At 39.8% G+C, this 20,218-nt stretch overlaps 1 protein-coding gene across 1 annotated transcript; it reads left to right on the forward strand.

Moving 5' to 3' along the window:
* Positions 1-15,357: 15,357 nt before the first annotated feature.
* On the forward strand, positions 15,358-20,017 carry LOC137891394 (uncharacterized protein C1orf232). Its single transcript, XM_068735973.1, has 4 exons — positions 15,358-15,694; positions 17,267-17,344; positions 17,574-17,680; positions 18,560-20,017. Exons 1-4 carry the CDS (start codon positions 15,614-15,616, stop codon positions 18,921-18,923), a joined length of 630 nt encoding a protein of 209 aa, XP_068592074.1. The 5' UTR covers positions 15,358-15,613; the 3' UTR covers positions 18,924-20,017.
* The last annotated feature ends 201 nt before the right edge of the window (positions 20,018-20,218 follow it).

The following is a 20,218-nucleotide window of genomic DNA, read 5'->3' on the forward strand; positions in this document are numbered from 1 at the left end:
CTTGTCAGGTGTCAAAGATTCAGTGAATGGTTGCACAAAAGTGCATTTTTAAATGCTACATTAGATCTTCAAAGGGACTTAAAACTAATTGTTTTTTTTTGTTTTTTTCTCTGTGATTTCACACTATCATAAATCGTGTTAAGATGTGTGACCATCTTTAATAAGCACACTGGTTAAGAACCCTTCCTGCAATATCTACTACATGTTAATGCAAACATTTAACTTTAATGAATATTGCATGGGTGTGCAGACTTCTAATCAAAGCAAAGTCAGCCTGTCTTGTTTTTAATGATGAATGTATTACTTTATTTTGTAAAGATTTAATAAAGCTGTGAATATTTTGAATGAGGTGCGCAGTGAGTGTTTAGTGATCTATGGCTTTAAAAAACAGTCTCTGAGTTTGAACAGTTCCTCTGTTGGCGCTGGAGGCTACAGTATTTCCTTTATCAGAGGATCTGTGTTATCTGCACGCAACAGGAAGTAGTTAAGCTGATGCACACATTGAGTCTTTCAGTGAAGCAGCTTTTTTTTTTTTTCTCTCATGCCTGCTTGTGTGCCCTCTTCTCACGCAAGCCCAAGTGTATCGTGAATTTGCAAAAATGTGGTTTGTGTAAGGATGGCTTTGATTAAGAGTCGGAGTAGGAAGCAATAATGAATTGACGGTTTCAGGAGAACATGCTCAACAAGTCTATTAGTACCAAGGAGAATGTCATGTTCTACCTTGAATGTCAAGTTTTAAAACCCAAGCAAATGGGGCGTTGGGGGGAGATCTGGGATTATTTTTGGTTGGTTAGCTCGTGATGTGCCTTAATGTGACGTCTCTGGATGGTAAATTAAAGAACATGCTAACATTTGTCCTCAATATTAAGTGGCAGCCATTTTGAACACTTCTGAGTATTTCTGAAACCTTTATCTTTTCAGACTTGTATTTCCACAGTTGCACACAGTTTATAAGTGTGAGCAAACTAAAAACGCACTCGATTCCCATGTTCCCCTGCAACAGACAGGTTTGAGGCAGATTGGCGATAGCTTTTCCGCACGTCCTCCCCTTTCTCTCGCAGGGCGCGGAGTTTAGAAAGTGCGCATGCCTGTTCACGGTCTGATGTGATGCCCTGTGACAGGCTGAGGCCTCGTTGGGCGCCACGTGCCCCTCTGCCCACGCCGCAAGCCCCTCCCCATCGCCCTTCCCCCTCGCACATCACTGGGCAAAAAAACCTTGCTTTGCCGTCTCAGTGATGCTAGGCTCAGGACACAACCCTTAACGAAGGGCGCCCATTGGCTAACCGGCGGTGCGTCACCAACATCGGCTTGGTTCTGAGCCACAGAGACAAAAGGATGGGGATAAGGTCATTGGTGGGGGATGTGGAAGATGATTATTTGGGATAGAAGTGGGGGCTCCATTCCCTTTGTGTTATTTAGTTTTGATATATCTTAAGAATTGTCACAAAGGGGCATACGATTGCACTCAGAGTTGGCCGCAACAGTCAAAACCAAGTGAAGTTCTGCAGATGAGATGGTTTGATAGCTGTTTGTGAAGGCCTATATAAAATGCTTTGTGTCGAAGATGGTGATGGGTTGAATTTGGAGCTGCAGGTGCAAAAAAGAGACGCCAACAGGACTGTGAGGTTCATTCTCAGATGACTGTCACCTTTAATGTTCATAACCTCCTTGATGAGCAATTATGAGAAATATGCTCAACTTGTGTGTGCACGATGAATCTGTAAGACGGCGGGAGAATGTGTTGCTTCTGTATGTATCATATTTAGATACGACTTATTCTTGACAGGCTGTATAATAGAGAAACATGGTAAACTCCATTTGAAGCATAATAGCACTTTAGCTCTATTTTCTGTCAAACAGTATTGTACATACCTTTTTGTGTAGGCATTTCCTTCCACTTATGAACAAATTATATGTTTTGCTGCTGCTTTTTGTTCAATAAAGACATTAACATATATTTCCTGACTGTAATTTTATGAACTATCTCATGATAAGCCTACTGCTGAAAAGTCACATGAATTAGTTCATAGTCACCTTCATCATATATATACATATATATATATATACATATATATATATACATATATATATATATATATATACATATATACATATATATATATATATATACATATATACATATATATATATATATATACATATATACATATATATATATATATATACATATATACATATATATATATATATATACATATATACATATATATATATATATATATATATATATATATATATATATATATATATATATATATATATACATATACATATACATATATATATATATATATATACATATATATATATATATACATATATATATATATACATATATATATATATATATATATATATACGTATATATATATATATATATATACATATATATATATATATATATATATATATATACGTATATATATATATATATATATATATATATATACATATATATATATATATATATATATATACATATATATATATATACATATACATATACATATATATATATACATATACATATATATATATACATATACATATATATATATATATATATACATATATATATATATATATATATATATATATACATATATATACATATATATATATATATATATACATATATATATATATATACATATATATATATACATATATATATACATATATATATATATATATATATATATATATATATATATATACATATATATATATATATACATATATATATTTATTTATTTATTTATTTATTTAGGACCGGGTTAAGAAATCTTGTGAAACAAGGCTATGAGCATTTCAGACCCCACTTTGTCAGCATTTTTCTTAAACCAAAAGTTTGATTATGTCCATCTGACAAGAACATTAGAGAAGCAAAAGTTGCACGTTGCACTTCAAGGCCTTCACAGGCTTCTTTGTGGTTGTTTTTATTATCAGTTATCTTGAAATATGTTCTTCTGTGCTCACTCTTAGCTGTCTTCTGAAATCAATTTTTACATTTCTGGGCCCCACAAGTTGCGATGATGTTGATTTTGAGACCCAAAAACCGAATGGCAAGAGTTGCTCACAGGATTGCAATCACGGCTAGAATGTCAGATTGTCATTTTTGTAAAGTCACATACATGTTCAGACACAGTCCTCCTAATTTCAACGTCAGAAAGGTGTAGGGGGAAGGGGTTTCCTAAGCTTAACATAGACCTGTATACTGTATATTGACTGTATATGACATGATTGATGTAGAGCTGGTGCAAAGACACATAAAACAGTATATCGGCATCATGAAGAGGCACACATAAAGAATGTAAACCACAGTCCTGCAGTCCTGTTTATGTGCAGAGGCCACATCGGGTCACATCTCCAGCTCCCCTGGCTGAGTCAGGCTGAAGAGACGGCAGCGTGCACGTGCCCGGCTGGAGCATGTGCTGGATGGAGGTTCACTCTGGGGGGTGGCCTCTGCACGGGGGAGCCGCTGCCGTGACTGGCGTCAAATGTGCCGACTGCAGAAAAAACACAGTGTCTCTCAGATCCCCGACAACCCCACCCTGCAGCACAATCGACAGCATCCACTTTTATCCACAGCCACATCGAATCATCTTTAAATACAGGCTTTTACTTTGAAAAATACCTTCTAATGACTAAAAATAAATGTTTCAGTGATCATTAAAATGTTTTGTTTTTTAATCACTTTCATGGGCCACAGGAAAACCTGCCATGCCCCAAAAACAAACAAGTAAAATGCAATGTGCTATATAAGTTAACCTGACAATTGTAAAGTTGTGTTTATAGGTTGGCTGTAGCTGTTAGTGCTTCAGTATTTCGGCCCTTTAAACTGCCAGGTCAGTGATGTAGGACGCCATGTTCTGTCTCCTAATCTCACTCAGATTTTTTTTCTATCTCCCTATGGCTTCCTTTTCATTAGGATTTACTGAAAAGCGGCTTATCTCTGGACTCTAAGAGCTGTTTGTTTCTCTATTTATGGCCTCAAAGGTTCCCCCCCCCCCCCCCCCCCACCGGGTTTATGATTATTTTGCTTTATGACTGTTGCTAATTGATGTGGTCCATTCAGGACAAACAGCGATAGATATCAGACAAACCCTATAGATATTACACTGTGACTACCTGCCTAAATAATGTGCATTGTGGCAAACTGTTTAATGTAGTAACATAGTGTCACTTATTCTATGAATATTCTGGATAAAAGATAATGTAAAAAATAGGTCATAGTGTTGCCACTCCACCACATATACAAACGTTCAACAGTTGACATGAATACTTTTAAGTTTCACATAGATTTCAACGACACTTTTTCTCTGGTTCTAGTAATTTTTACTTTAGACACACTAGCGGCGCGGCTGTAGGGATGGTTGCATTGGTCCGTCGGTAGCTCCTCCACTAATAACGAAACTAATGATGTTCCTGTCAGTCTCAGCTGTGTGTAGTGCTAAACACATGTTAGCAACACGCTTAACTAAGATGACTAACATGATAAACATTGTCATGTAGCATTGTCTTTGTGAGCAAGTTAGCATGCCGGTGTTAGCATTTAGCTCAACCTCAAAGAGCTGCTAGCATGGCTAACTCTTGTTTAAACCGTTTCTTTTGTTTTAATTAGAATTTTTTAAATCTTACAACAATGTTGTCACTCAATCTAACACTACCATCTGTTCATCTTTTGTCATGCCACCAGGAAACACATTGGAGGAAATCATTTGCAGAACTTTCGTCATTAGCCAGACCTTTCTCCAAAGCACTGTGTCAGCGCTAAAGAAAGCTTAAATGGAAATCACTGGAGGAGGAAGTCGTGACTTAGTAAACCACAAACATTTGGCTCCGTCACGCAACTTTGTGCCTCGCAGTGTCATGAATACATGCTAGGATATATATATTTATATATTCAGAGCAGATGTTGAGTATTTTAGCTGTTGGACGTCATCCTTCCGCTTTGCATCAAACATAGGAGAAGTAGTAGCCTACTGGACCAAAACAAAAAAGCAAGAACCTGACGCATAACATTATGATTTTATCATTAAAGTCTGCTGTGAAATCAAGCACCTTATCAACTCGTTTGGTCTTTATTGAAGTCTGTAAATGTAAAGTTGAAGTAGTTTTCAATGTAATTCAGATTATTTAAAGTATTCACATATGTCAGCTGTTTTGAGTAAAATATTTACCTCCAACAAGTGATTAAGTGGTGGAAAATCTATCCCACTGTATTGGACATTAGTCAAAACTGTCCCCACTATTTTCTGCTTCATGTATCCCTTTTTAAAATCAGTTCAGACCAGTCCTTTTGCCAATGAAAGCCTGAGAATGTTGTTTCAGCACCCTACAAGGTTTTCATGGGCACATTTTTTGCTAAAGCCACTGCATGAGAGGAGCAGTGGACAGTAAGCTGGTGATTTCCTGTCTATACTGGTGGGGGATGTTTGTAAGAATACTAGCGACTGTGGGAGCCAGTGCTGGGAATACACGGCGGTTTGGGAATAATAGATTCTTTTTTTCTGTCATGAACGGATAGTGTTCTGAAACTATCTCTCTGGACAAACTGTTATACATGTAAAGTGTTTTCACGTAGTTTCAGTCACTGTTTGAGAGCTTCAGGTGTTTGCATTTAGAGTATTTATGTGGACAAAAGTGTGTGTGGGAGTTTTCTGTTACACTGCAATACTTTTTTTTATTGTCTCTCCTCTCTTTCCAGTATTAACAGACTTTTTTTGCCTCATTCTCCACGCCAGTGCAATACTGCTTGGTTAGAAAATGTCTTACCCAAATGTGGAGTGCCTTGTTAGGAATAGATCACCTTTCCCAGCTCAATGCCGTCGTACGACATTGACATATATCACTGCAAGGGCATATACCTTCAGCCATGTGACCTACTTCTCAGCTGTAAACAGGATCTTATATAAGTTGTAACATGACAGTACTCACTTGCATTCATCTACACGGGCACTTTCCAGTGTGTACCTTGTCAAAACTAAAACTAACTAAAATATCTTTAATCCTATCACTAGCACATTTTGAAGATGCACCTTTTCTGGGAATCGCTCTGTGGTTAAGACACACTGAGATACTTAAAGGCTCCTGCAAGGTGTCTTCTCAATCTCTGAGAATATTAGCCTGAGATTTAATAGTAATTACCTGGTTATGAGTATATCATAAAAATGTGCAAAAAACATTTGCTTGTCTGTTTGACAGCTGTGCATTCAGTGTGGGATTATTACTATTAGCTACCACATGGGAGCAATGACAACGGGAAGGTATTACTCACAAATCCTCTGTCTCCGCCCACATTTTTCCTCAGGAGGCCGTGGAATTTGAACCAGCCATCAGCAATCCTGTTCAAATAAGATACACAGTATGACTTTAGGTTACTTTGTGTCATCTTCAATAAGTTCTGGTGCTCCAAAATCCATGTAGAGACGTTCACTGATTTCCTAGAGTCACACTTTGCTGGGCTTGTAACTGCTGAGTGAGGGTAAACAACGGTTTAGGCCCTACACTAGGACTACAGTACTTTGTCCCTGTATCAGCCTGTTTGCCTGCTTATACCTGCATCGTTTTGGGCTTTTATAGATGTGTTTGCATGCTAGAGTGTGGTCATAACAAATGCAAAAACAAGCTGTATCTTGGCTTACAACAAACTAATTCTTTGTTTGCTGCTCGCACATGTTGCTTGTGTCAAAATGAAACACCCACTGCTGTGTTGAATACTATCTACACCCCCCTTTCCTTTTCTGTCACTAACTACTGTATATGTAACTCATCCAGCACAGGATAAAGTTCCACTCACATCCGTTATACAGCTCGAAACCCAAGACTGCTACAAATAGAATGCAGAGTTCATAGATAGCCGTAACTTTCTCATCGTCTCGTCTGATCCCTCCGTCCCGCGTTCCCACTGCATAGTACAACACAGCTCTACTCAACTTGTTGTGGATGTTACCAGTAGAACCACTTCATTCTTGGCACCCCTCGAACAAGGTTCCAAGCGAGCTGAGCCGATACTAGAAGGTGGAGTTAAAGAAACAACGCAGACCACTGATTGGTCAAAGAGAATAATCACGAGCCCAACAAGGGACATCCTGCACAAGCCTGCCATGTTTAGATAGCCAAGCTACGGTCAATAGCATTTTATTTTTCATCGCATTCGGATTTGAAAATATGTCAACCGTCAAAACTATGTCCTACACGACACTACGCACACTACAGTCTCCAAATGACCAAGTGCAGACGTTCTTCTGTTTGGTTGCCGATGAAAGGGTCCAGCGAGTGTCGAGTTGAAGATGATGTTACGAAAATGAAATGACATGTCGAGTTTAGTCGACTTTCCACATACAGATACAGTACATGAACTACACGGCATGGAGTGAGCTCATGTATTGACACACACATGCATGTAGACTGTATTTACACTAAGTTCTTCCCTTCAAGGATATGTTCTCTTATGAAATGAGAATGAAGATCATTTCTTACTATGTTCATTTTTTTATGATCTCTAAAGTAGTCAATCAGCAATGTGTTCTGCTTTGATGGAAACCAAAAACCCACCTTTTTAAACTTTTTAGTGTGGCTACCATGAAATTTACAACCTGTATATATGGAGCCATGTGTTTTCATTTGAATCTTTGAATGTCTGAGTCTATATCACATCTGTACAACATCATAGTTTTTTTGCTGTGAGGCTGTATGTCTGTGTTCTTCTTGGTCTTGAACTTTAAATTCCTGTGGAGTTAAACAGCGGGCCTTGGGAACAGCCTCCAGCCGCGCAGCAAAAACCTGCTTGTAACTTTTTCACAGCCGGTTTGAACAGGTTAAATTCTGAAAATAAAAAATCCTTGCACGGGTGCACAGAGGAGCACACAACCACATACAGTGAAAACAGCTCCTGAAGTGTCCTCGGGGTACAAACTAGTGCCTATGCAACCACACACAAACTCACATGTGAATGCAAAGGCGCTAATTGTCCCTGTTTATCTTTAAACTTGTGTGAACCCTGATTCTCCTCAACAAAATAACCTGTGTCATTTTGCCAAAATGTCCCCACCCAGATGCAAGAACTGAACCACAACAGCAGAACTATCGCAGCATGTAGACATTGACACCACACCAAGCTGCTTTCTGTTCTCGGCTATAGCTCTGTTAATAATCCTGGAAAGCGAAAGACGGCAGTCCTTTTCTAGTTATTATTTACAGTCATAGTCTGCCGTCCCAGTGAGGCCCAGTGGTGCTTTGAGCTCTTCATGTCAGCAATGCTGACACACTTATATTTAGCAGGTAAAATGTTTACCACGATCACCATCTTCGCTTAGCATACTATCTTAACACAAAGTATAGCTAACGTTGATGGGAATGTCAATAGTTTAGCGGGGATTTGGTCATCGTCAGGTTTTAGCTGGTGATGGTGCCACAGGAGAAGTCATCACTAAAGTTAGAACACATAATCCTGTGGGGAACATGAACGTGTGAACCAAATTTCATGACAATCCATCCAATAGACGTAGAGACATTTCAGAACCAAAAAAAAGTCAACCTCATGGTGGAAAAGTCATTGGTTCACCAAAGGCAGTAGGATTTATCATCTGGAGATCATGAATGTCTGTATAAAATGTCATAGCATGCGTCTAGTAGTTATTGAGGATATTTCCAGTGTACAGTTTTTCAGTCTATACTATGACAAACAAATAGAAACCATTGGCTCGATCAATGTAGTCACAACAAACCAAAATGTCTGGTGTACTTTGGTAAATGGCGGTAATGTTTACGTGATTTAGAGTCGATTGTCTGAAACATGCAAAACCAATGTTTTAGTCTTTGAATTGATAAGATCACTGCGTGCCGTGTGGTGATGGTAACAACAGTTAACTGGAGTTTCAACTCTGTTACAGAGTCAAGTGAGTGAGTTCAACACCTGATAAAGACAGCAGGTCGGTACATATTGACATCATCCTCAGGCCTCGTGGACTGTAGGGTCTTAAGTTTACCATTATTGTTTAAAGAGCTTCTTTGTCCTACTGTCAACATTGACTAACATTCTCATGAAACAGAAGGATATATGACAAATGCCAGAGTTTAATCATCTGATGAGCGCAACAGTTTTGCTTAAGCTGATTCGAACTGGTCAGAGGACTCGTCCATCCTGGTGAAAAGCTGATTGAAATCATTTGTTTTAGACCCCAGTGTCTCCACTGATCCCTGGAATGCTTCACTATTTACTGACAGATCGACCTTCTGCCGTGGCCTGTTTTTTCAGGATAACGCGTGTGTGTGAGGAGGAGTTTTGTTTGTGTGTGCGTGTGTGATTGAGGTCACAACTTAAGGAACCCTGTAAACCTGCGGCTCATATCAAAGACTGTGTATTGCTACATGCAATGTGTGCATGCAGCAATACATGAAATGACAGCTCGGTTTAATGTTGAGTTTGGATTGTCGTGGATAATAACAAAAGCACATTAACTCTTAAATTGAGCAGTATTACCGTTTAAAGGAGCACTATACAACATTAATATAGCAGCAAACGACTGCAATGTAAAGATAAAACGGAGCAATGTTTACCTGAGCAAATAATGAAGTTGTTCTCTCTGTGCGTGTTGTTATAAAAGCGTCTTCTTGCTTTGTTGAAATAGTCATCTAGTAAGCGTAGCACCCGCCCTCTGGTTCCCCTTCAGGTAAACACTCACTACGGTCATTGCCCGTATTCCAAAAAAAAAGACAATATTCCTGAAAAGATGTTTACATGGCCAATAAAAATTAATATTCCACTAATATTCCCGTTTACATGCAGCTGTGCATATTCCGATTGATGTAAAAACGACCCCATGCCGCATCCTCATCAGTGAAAAGGACGGCATTGCGATATTTGAGCATATCCAAAAACCTGCTAATATCAAAGTCTTTCATAATGCTTAAAAGAAGTTGTGCTTCTCCTTCTGAACATAAATGTGAGCCTTTCTTTTGGACATGCATCTCCACTTCCGCTCTGCAGAGTTTTGTCTGGTTGGTTCGTGCACAAAGCACAGAGCTGGTCCTGAACAGCCATGTCTCACTTCCTGCCCTTGTGTGTTTTCCCGCCTTTGTGATTGTCTAACCTGCCGCTGATTGGATTCACCTGTGCCTAATCATCCTCACCTCACCTGTGCATTTAACCTGTGTCTCCCTGTCTCTGTGCCAGTTCATCTTTGTCCGCTTGACTCAGCAATTTTCCTAGTGTTCGTCTTCCTGTTTTTGTTTCTGATCTCTGCTGGATATTTTAGACTTTGTTTTTGCCTCATCCTTGCCTGTTTTGTTTGCCTTGTTACCCGATTAATCTCCTGTGTGCTGAACATGTTTGATAAGTAAAGACTGTTTTTACTGCACCTTATCCTGCTCTCTGGGTCGTGCATCTGTGTCCTGTTTATTCCCTGTGGGTTTACCAATCCTAACTGAGGAAAGAGGCGTGTGTCGCAAAGTGCCCAAAAAACCCCCAATTGAGACGCATATTCAGAATACGCTGTTTACATGTCCAGAGAATGCTTCCAAAAAATAATATCGGCATATCCCACATGTCTTGGACATGGGACAATTGGAAAATGGTCCATTCGGAATAAGGCCTAATTGATGATTTAAACCTGAAACGTTGAGTTGCTTTTTTTTTTTTGAGCCTTGTCCTTCAACCCTACAGTATCTCACTCAGGTTTTTCTGACAGGACACACAGCAGAATAAATAGAGCATTCACATAAAGTTCAGCAGGCCACTTACTCATTCAACTCATGTTGTGTTTGAGGACCACCCTGTTCTTATCTTCCCATGGCTCTGTCTTTACATTCAAGCCCATTTAGGGGTGGCATAAGCTTCATAAAATCCAGGCTCACACACGCACACACACACACACACACACACACACACACACACACACACACACACACACACACACACACACACACACACACACACACACACAAAGGTGGAATTTCTTCATCCAATCCAAGTCGCTGCATGAGCTCAAAGAACAGGCTCTTAAATGGACGGGTGTTACAAGGACACAGTGAGTGTTGGCTCACCTGCACTGACCTCTGAGTGGTACATTTCACACAGATGATGGCTTACTGCTGTTTCACTCACCAACATCAATGCATTCATAGAAGCAAAGGCAATGGTGGAATGTAACTTTATTTATTCAAGTACATTTGTTAACTTGTATCTGCATGTTATGCTACTTAACCTATGCACTTCACTATAGTTCAGAGGCAAATATTGTCAGGTCAGCAAAGACCACCCTCTCCCCTCCATCCCGCTCGTAGCGCCCTGCTGCTTTGTGCTTGTACAAAAGAGGTTGAATTGATTTGCTCCAGCCTTCTTCCCTTTTGTCCGCAGGATTAGTTTTCACTGAATCAAAATCTTCATTATTTTCGTTGGGAAGGATCTCTCATGTGCTTTTACATTCAAATGACCCAGGCCTGTGATAGTTTGAGAGATAATGCCGGAGCTCCTCAGAGGAGGCTGTTGTCATTTCCCTTAGGTGACATTGAACAGGCTTGTGTGTTGACACTGTGGCACTGTGTGCTTGTATATGGATATCATACATTTGCACACTGTGTTCTGTACATTCTGTTCCACATCTCTGAAGCACAACACTGGAGCACCCCCTAGAGGTCCAACAAGGGAGGCAAGGCTCATAACACAACACCCAAGAAAGGATGTATCACATGCATACGATGCCCATGCATATGTGGACTCAGACGCCTGCAGACATTAGCATGGACTTTGGCTCATATTAATGGTGGGAAGGAAGTAAGTGTTTGTGCAGCTGTGTATAAGTAAAGAAACAAAGAAGAGGGCCCCTTGGTTGTCTCAAATCATCCCCCGATTATTATTATGATTGTTATTAATAACACCATGTGTCAGTAACAGTCATGCATTGAGATTTATAAATCGTATCAATCACTTGCGACAAAAAACATCTCACAGTCTTCATTCCCTCATCTGGTTATGGACTGGCCCTTTGGGGCATCAAGCGAAAAGGTAAACAATATTCAATTATTTCGTGAAACATTCAAATATAAATAGTTTGCTCATGTTAAGATAGTGTCAAGACACAGACTGCTGCGAGTCAAAGGTATTGACCCACATTCACAGAGGAGTTTGAACTGGAACATTTAAAACAATGACATATCTGTGCTGCATTTATTTTAAAACAGAACAGCTGCCTGTGGCCACCGTATGAACCTCTGTGAGCTTATATTCACGTGACGGCAGTGTGAGGTGTGAGATTTAGACGACTATCTTTGCATGTTTGATGACATACCGTCTTGCTGCCATATAACATCAGCTTTAAACTTTCTTGCACACCACAGCTGGATATAACATGCACATGTTTATCTCTTTGGGTGTGCCTCTCCTGCCCAACATGTTTATTTTTTTTTATATTTGCATGGATGGATTTCAAGATACAGGACGGACATTCAAATTTAGCAAGTGATATGCAAGCTGCCTTCTACTCATCTTGATATTGTATTTTGTCATTTATTCTTTTTTAGTATTGAAATATCTCCCTCACTACTTTATATCAGCATAAGGAGATTGTTACATTGTTACAAATTCAAGCTTTCTCATGACATCCAAAACCAGATGGTCAACGCTGTTAAAGGGCTCTTGAGCCACCTTGTGGTCATCTAACGCTACGACCTGTAACAGGTAAGTTTCTCGTTGGATGTTTTCCAGATAAAAAGCAAATACCAGGCAGTAATCTGATAAGGAAATCCCAGTGAAAGTGAACGTAAGAGGTCACTTTGAAGAAGGAAGAGAGAAGAGGTAATATGGAGGCTTCACTGGTACAAGGTTTTTATTTCAGTATTGAGACTGACCCTTTCACAGTCAGGTCATGTCAGGGACTATTAGCACATTAAGCCGTATTGATACTATCATGTAAACGTATAAGTGCGCAGCAACGTAACACCAGTTATGTTAATACAGCATGACAGATTTTAAAATATGTTCATACATTTTGAAAAATGACATTTTCTACAATATCTATACTGCGCTTGAAGGCTCATCGTTGAAGCTGAGAACTAAAAAGGTCACTACTTTCAGCCACATCTGAACTTTCATCTCACAGGCTTGGTACGTAGCAATGTGATGACCAAACGCACAGAATGTGACTGAAAGCTCAAGAAAAAAACAATTAAGAGAAACTTGTTATTTTGTCAATGATCAATACCGACGTTTCATGCACATTATTTGAATTCCAGATTCACTTGAGAAAAACATCTCACATAGTATGTCTATGATCATTCACTCTGCAAGTAGTGATTGACAGTAACTTCTTTTACTGTAGTACATTTGTACATCTTTCTTTCCTGCTACTTTTACTCCACTACATGTATTTGACAGCTATAGTTGCTGGTTACTTTACACATTACAATTTTACATACTCAACAATAATGAAAATCTTATAAAATGATGCTTTGTAGTAGATTTAACTGTCTAACAGTATATAAAGTAATTCAAATTAGCTCCACCTCCACCATCAAGTTGCTCCAAACGTGTTAATGCATCAATAATAATAATAATATCATAATACAAAAATATGCAATAATACAACACTCTGAAAGAGGCCATTCTGCAATAAGTTTTAATCATTTGAGTACATTTTGTTGCTAATACTTAAACTAAAGGAAAAGATCTGAATACTACCTCCACCACTGAATGATAGACTGTGACCTTTAGTGAAAGGTGAGATGCATATATGCAAATACATGTATGTACTTTAAATACACAGTGAGTAGACTTTGTTAACTATTATCTTTTGTTATGCAAAAGTCCTGTTAGACATACTACTGTAAAACGTTAATGTGTAGGTTACTTCACTGGCACAGTAGAGATTAAAGACGCTGTGCTGCCTCCATAAGGATCCACTGCCCTGGTGTGGTGTGTTAACTCGGGTAAATACATGGGTGTGTCTTTTCCACTCGGAAACATGAGCTGCTCCGGCCTAAAACACACTGGCTGGTCTTCAAATAACAGACATCCATCAGTCTGTGTGCACAGACGTGTCGTCCATAGAACTGCATCCATAATTCAGGTTGGTCTTATGGATCTGCCCGACCTTACAGCTTCATTACCGTCCAACTGGTACGGTAAACAAAACCAGGAACAGCAGAGCTATAGGACAAGTTAGATCACATTTCTCTGATGAATCGAGATTATCCTTCAGGCTAATTTGGTTAGATTTACATAAATGTATAGCAAGTACTGCATTCATGTCGATTTAGAGTTTTGCTTTAATCATTGCTGAAATAAAATAGATAATCGAGATGTATCGAGTCAGCACCGTATTTAATAGTTTTAAGCAAATAAGCAAAACAGTGTGTATTTCTGTACTCGGCTGTATTGTTGTGGGTGGCTGGCTGGTGAAACTCAATCAGTCATCAAAACTTTATACATCTCTCTTTATCTACACGGCACTCGTCAGGCCCTCTCAGGTTGCCAAGCGACCGGTCACAAAAAAAAAAAAAAAAAGCCTTTGCGATGAACCTGAAACTGATTGGTGTTCAACTGATATGCTGCAGCAACCAATGAGAGCAGAGGAGGACGATTCGCAAGGAAGTGGCTAGTAACAGTGGGGTTGTGTGTTGAGATGGTATTAACTTGTGTACCCATGAATAAACTGCAGATATGAACGTGTGTGTGTGTGTGTGTGTGTGTGTGTGTGTGTAGGGAATTACAGATCAGACAACAAGTAGTTAATGCATGTTTCTAAAAGAAAAAGGTTTTCTTTCTTTGTAACGTCTGTTGAGGTACATTATGAAGAGTTCACACCCAGCTTTAATTAGAAACTGCTAATTTTGAAGGAGGGTTTCATCTCCAATTATGAGAAAACATCAACCTGCTCAAGGAAGTGAAGCATCATCCAGATTTGAGCATTAACATGTCAATACTGAGCATGCGTGTGTGTGTGTGTGTGTGTGTGTGTGTGTGTGTGTGTGTGTGTGTGTGCGTGCATATGCATCAGGGTTACAGGAGCCAGTCTACCAACACTGGCTGACAATGGACCTCTAGCTCTGGGAAAGAGACCCTCTGAAAAATGCATGAGGAAATCTACACCTGTTTCCAGGTAACCAAGGCAGGGATTCTGAACCGTGACGCTGAATTCACTGTGTGTGTGTGTGTGTGTGTGTGTGTGTGTGTGGTGTGTGTGTGTGTGTGTGTGTGTGTGTGTGTGTGTGTGTGTGTGTGTGTGTGTGTGTGTGTGTGTGTGTGTGAGTGTGTGTGTACACACCTGCGTGGGCGCTTGCAGCACAGCTTCCTAGCTTTACCTGTTCAGACACTCTGTGGGGACGATAGCAGCTGTCAACTCCGTTTGCTTGACTAGACCGACACTATCAGAGCGGGAGAAACAACATGAAACAGTGCGGGCCTCGGTGCTGAACTGGTCCTCTGCCCTGCTGAGCTGCTGAGAACTTTTACGCATGGAAACAGGTCAAAGTCGGCCCAACTGAGACGAGCTGAGGCCGGAAGCGGACACTTGGCGGAGGGTGGACCACAGAGGCATAAAGAGGTCTTCACAGGTCTTGCCCTGAGTGTTGAGCATCTATTTGTGCAAGTATGAATCCGGTGTGGAAAGTCTATAAGAGCAAAGTGCTGAAGACTCTCAACCCTGAGTATGAGGAGGACACTCCTGAAGAGGTACGGAATTTACAACTTTCTCCAACTCACTGATTCAAATGGTTGTAATAAAGTGTCAGAAAGTTGATATGGTTGTTGGACCAGAAGTCAGAGAGTCACCAGGTTTGGTTTGCTGATCATGTTTTATTCATCACAGGGTCAGACGAGCTTGCTAGACTGTTTTGTTTTCCGTGCGAAGGGAACTTTAAGGCAGAAGTTAGGCCCACATTCTTCCTCTTGTGTATTTTGGCTGTTTTGACTGAATTATTAACTGATCGAATTGTTGATATTGATCAATATGTCTTCTGTTTCCAGTGTCAAACAATAAACCAGTAGCAGATGTATTAACAGCCTCAATAAAGCAGTTTGTAACTGAAGTATATTTTACATCAAGACAACATAACAAGGGATGTGATCAGTGGTGGAAAATAACTCAGCATCACATTTCATTATACCATTTGTAGGTAGTATTTCCATGTTATGTTACTTCCTATGTTACCTCTACCCCGCTACACTATCGTACACTACTTTTACTTGTTACTTTTCAGATTCAGATTTTATAACGATGAGATTATAAAACACATTTTTGAAGATTAAACCAGAGGTCACCGATCTTTTTGGCTGGTGACCCCCTACACACATGTTCTGATGTAACTTAAACAGATGACTTCATTTGTATAGTTGCTCAAGGTAAAAGTTAACAACATTTCACATAAAAAAGAGACGATTCAAGAAAAGTTCAATAAATAAATAAAACGTTTTGTCGCAGAACATCAGCTTTTCTTCTTCCATAAATCATCTCACAACCTCCCACATTTATTTTGCACGCCTTAAGTAAAATACCGAACTGTATATAAAGTGATTAAAAGTAGCTCCACCTCCACCAGCTACATTAGTAACAGTCATTTTTCTCAAGTAAGTATTTCAACACAAGACTTTTACTTTTAATGGAGTATTTAACATTGTTGTACTTGTACTTTAACTTCAGTATCTGACTATATCCACTTCTTCTTCTACTACCACTGCTTTACACGGCCTCATTGCGACACCTGTACTCCATCCAAGGTTTGGTACCAACGGAACACAGTGTTGAGTTGACCCGGATCTCTGGAGGACTCAGAAACTCGATCCTGCACGGGAGCTGAACAAACGGATTAGTTGGCATTCCACCGACTGACTGACATGTGGGGGGGGATTCAAACTGTGGTCTCTCGCAATGCCAGGGCATCTACAGGGGCGACAGGGAGCACTGTGTGTGTTTGGAGAGATAGTTTCCATTTGGAGGGATGTGCAGAGCTGCTATTTGAGTCGACATTGCTCCATGCGCACTTGTGAAATATGACACAGCTGATACAAAGTGTATCGCCATGATCTCAAAACGTACACTGGTGTGGAAATATTATTTAATTAAAAGTAGTCTCTGCCTTCTAGATTTGTGATGAACATTTCTTGATGTGCGCTTTTCGGTCTTGTTCTGGGTTTTCTACAGGTTGTAGTATTCACATTTTGCACTAGATGGTGCACAAATCCTGTGCATCTGTGTTTGTTGCCGCGTGGACAGGTACATCCATTTTGTCCTTTATTTTCTTGCAGGTCACAGAGGTGGAGAATGATGTGAGTCCCGTGCAGGAGAATGAGGGGCCCAACGCTGTATCCCAGCTGGCCAAGAAAGTAAGTAAACAAATACAGTTTAGAATCATATAACTGTTAAATGTACGACACATCCTCACTGTTGTGTCAGTAAAGAGGAACATCATAACAAGTGGATGTAAAATCACAAAAAAAAGTCTTCCTCTACAAGTATCAGAAGAGCATTGTTCGACTGATCCTCTGAAACCACCTAAATGTATACCTACTTTGACCTTTGACTCCACCTGTGTGTGTGTGGTTGTGTGTCCAGATGCAGGGGGCCGGGACTAAAAGCTGGAACAGACTATCATCTCTCTTCAACAAAGAAGATGAACACCAGCTTCTAGAGGAGACTGAGAGCCCGCCAGTCGCCGACCAGTGAGTTGGAATCGTTCTTCTTTGTTGACATCTATCCTCTTTCTCCCCGGACGGATGTCATTCTCGCACCTTGTACCATCTGTGGGGTTTGTGTCGATAAAATAGAACTGGTTTGTCGGGTATTTTTATAGTTTCTTGTAGCCTATTTAGCTCACTGATAAACTGAATGACAAAAAAGGAAATTATAACAAAATCTAACTAAAACTATCAATGTAAGCTTTGACTTGATGGGGCTAAATTTGGTTAAAACATAAAAGTTTAATAGACTTCTAGGTTTACATTTACTGTAAATGACTATATTTAAAGCAGCAGTTTTGGAAAATATCCGATTATTTTCTCTCCTGCCGTCAGTTAAATGAGAAGATAGTTACCAGTCTCTGTCCGCTAAATATAAAGCTGCAGTTAGCTTAGCTTAGCTTAGCATAAAGACACAGGGGGGAACTGCTAGCCTGGCAGTCCAAAAGTAACACAATCTAATCACCAGCACCTCTAAAGCTCACCGAATAACCGTAGACTGTATAACACAGTATGTATGGAATATACAAAAACATGGTTCAGAGGTGATGGTATAGTGGATTTTGCTACTTTGGACAAACCAGGCTAGCTGTTTCCCCCAGTTTGCAGTCTTCATGCTAAGCTAAGCTAACTGGGTTCTGGCTGTATCTTCTTGCGGACAACTAACTCACCAAAAGAAAGTGCATAAGTGTATTTCCCCAAAAGTCAAACTACAGTAAACCTTATTTTTGACCAATTTATCTTTGTTTTTTTTCTGTATCAGCCATTATAATGAGTAGAACACTGGAATAAAATGTAAAATCAGAAAACATTTAGTTGACGATGGTGATTGTGTGTTTAACCCCACTACTTTTATATCCTCAGTCCACTTGCAATAAAGCCGGAGGAGCCTCCTCGTCCCACTAAGCGCACAGCAATCTGGGACAGCTTTGCGGCCAACTGGGCTGCCAAGAAGCAGGCGGAAGCTGCAGCTGCTGCTGCTGCCGCTGCTGCAGCGAACGAGGCAGCACCGGGTCAGGGTGAGGAGGGGGTGACAGAGGCTGGAGGAGAGGAGAGCCAGGGTGGGCAGATCCCTCAGGAAGAGGAGAGTGAAGGAGGAGGAGGAGGACGGAGCAGCAACAACAGCTTCTCCAAATACGTCTCTCTGGGAGGAGGGAGCGAGGACACGTCCTTCAAGTGGAACTTTGTCACCAACAAGCTGGCAGAGCTGAAGACGAAGAGCAACTAGCTGCTCGTGATGAAGGAATCTGGAGAGTATAAACAATATGATGAAGAGGTTGGGTGTCGGAAGTTTATGGAGCAGGCTATATTATACACAGGATGTCCTGTAACGGAACTGTACAGCTATTGTAGAAGTCCTCTTTTATCTAAATTTAAACGTCCTTTTACAGCCACATCACAATGAACAAAAAAAAGTTAAAATAAAGCAGGTTTTTAAACCTTTACGCAACCCTTTATTGAGCCCACATACTCCCACCACACAAATAGAGAACAGATTAGAAATATGTTTTGTATTTACTCTTTAAAAGAAAGGACAGATGATACTCCGGAATATACTAATAGATACTTCTACTATACTTTTACAGAATAACATGAGTTTATTCCACAAAGGGGACTTCTACAATTACTTGTTCTGAGAGAGAGAGTTACGCTAATTGATGAAATTCTTTATTACTTACAGATGAGGTGGGTGTACGACGCATAGCGGCCTGCAGAGCTAACATTTGTCTCTTTCCCAGTTTGAGACGCAGCTGCTGACAGTGTAACATGTGATCATTAAGGTTCAGGTAAATACAACTGATGTATTACTTTATCCATCTGTTGGATCTGTTACATAGCGTGCACAATACAGCCCTTTCTTGTTGCATGGTGATATCTTCTTTCCCAAAGTGCTTTTTAAACCACAAGAAGGGGCCTTCATACCTGTCAGCAAACTTGATCTAATCTATAGTTTAGCAAAAACCGGATTAAGAGATTAAAGGCAGTAATAACTGGATTAGTTGAGGATTATCTCACTTAACCTGCGCAGAGGGCAGGGGATTTCAGTGTAGAGATTTGGCAGAGCGATGTAACTATTACATAATATTAGCATTTATAAACTACTTTTTCTCCCCTCGGACATCAGGGAGGGCAAATGTGCTGCACAATTATATGACATGTGTGAAATGTGAATGTGTGTGTGGTGAGATAATGTCAGGTGCACTGACTTGATGACTTAACTGACTTTAAATTTCTGATTGTGACTGAGGCTGTGCAAAGCGTGCGTTTTTAACATTCCTAATGTTGTGACATGAAAGAACATGGCATTTAAATATTGTTTGATCTCAGATTTAGTTTTTTGTCTTGTATGTTTTAATCTGTTGTTTTGTTTTTTCTGGTATGCTATAATAAAAGACTACTGCACTAAAAGTTCTGACAAAGCATGAATGAGTAAATGTCATTTTCTTTCTTTCTTTCTTTCTTCTTCCTTTTGTCACGTTACTCTAGTTTCTTTTTCAAAGAAGACTGAATCAGCTGAAACAG

This window comes from Cebidichthys violaceus, unplaced genomic scaffold (assembly GCF_023349555.1).
Source record: "Cebidichthys violaceus isolate CVI_PGR_0920_01 unplaced genomic scaffold, fCebVio1.0.p SCAF_7, whole genome shotgun sequence".
Lineage (NCBI taxonomy): Eukaryota > Metazoa > Chordata > Actinopteri > Perciformes > Stichaeidae > Cebidichthys > Cebidichthys violaceus.

Coding starts and splice junctions, on each gene's coding strand:
- LOC137891394 (XM_068735973.1), top strand. CDS start 15,614: ATGAATCCGGTGTGGAAAGTCTATAAGAGCAAAGTGCTGAAGACTCTC. Junction 17,345..17,573: donor TATCCCAGCTGGCCAAGAAA/GTAAGTAAACAA, acceptor TTGTGTGTCCAG/ATGCAGGGGGCCGGGACTAA. Junction 17,681..18,559: donor AGCCCGCCAGTCGCCGACCA/GTGAGTTGGAAT, acceptor TTATATCCTCAG/TCCACTTGCAATAAAGCCGG.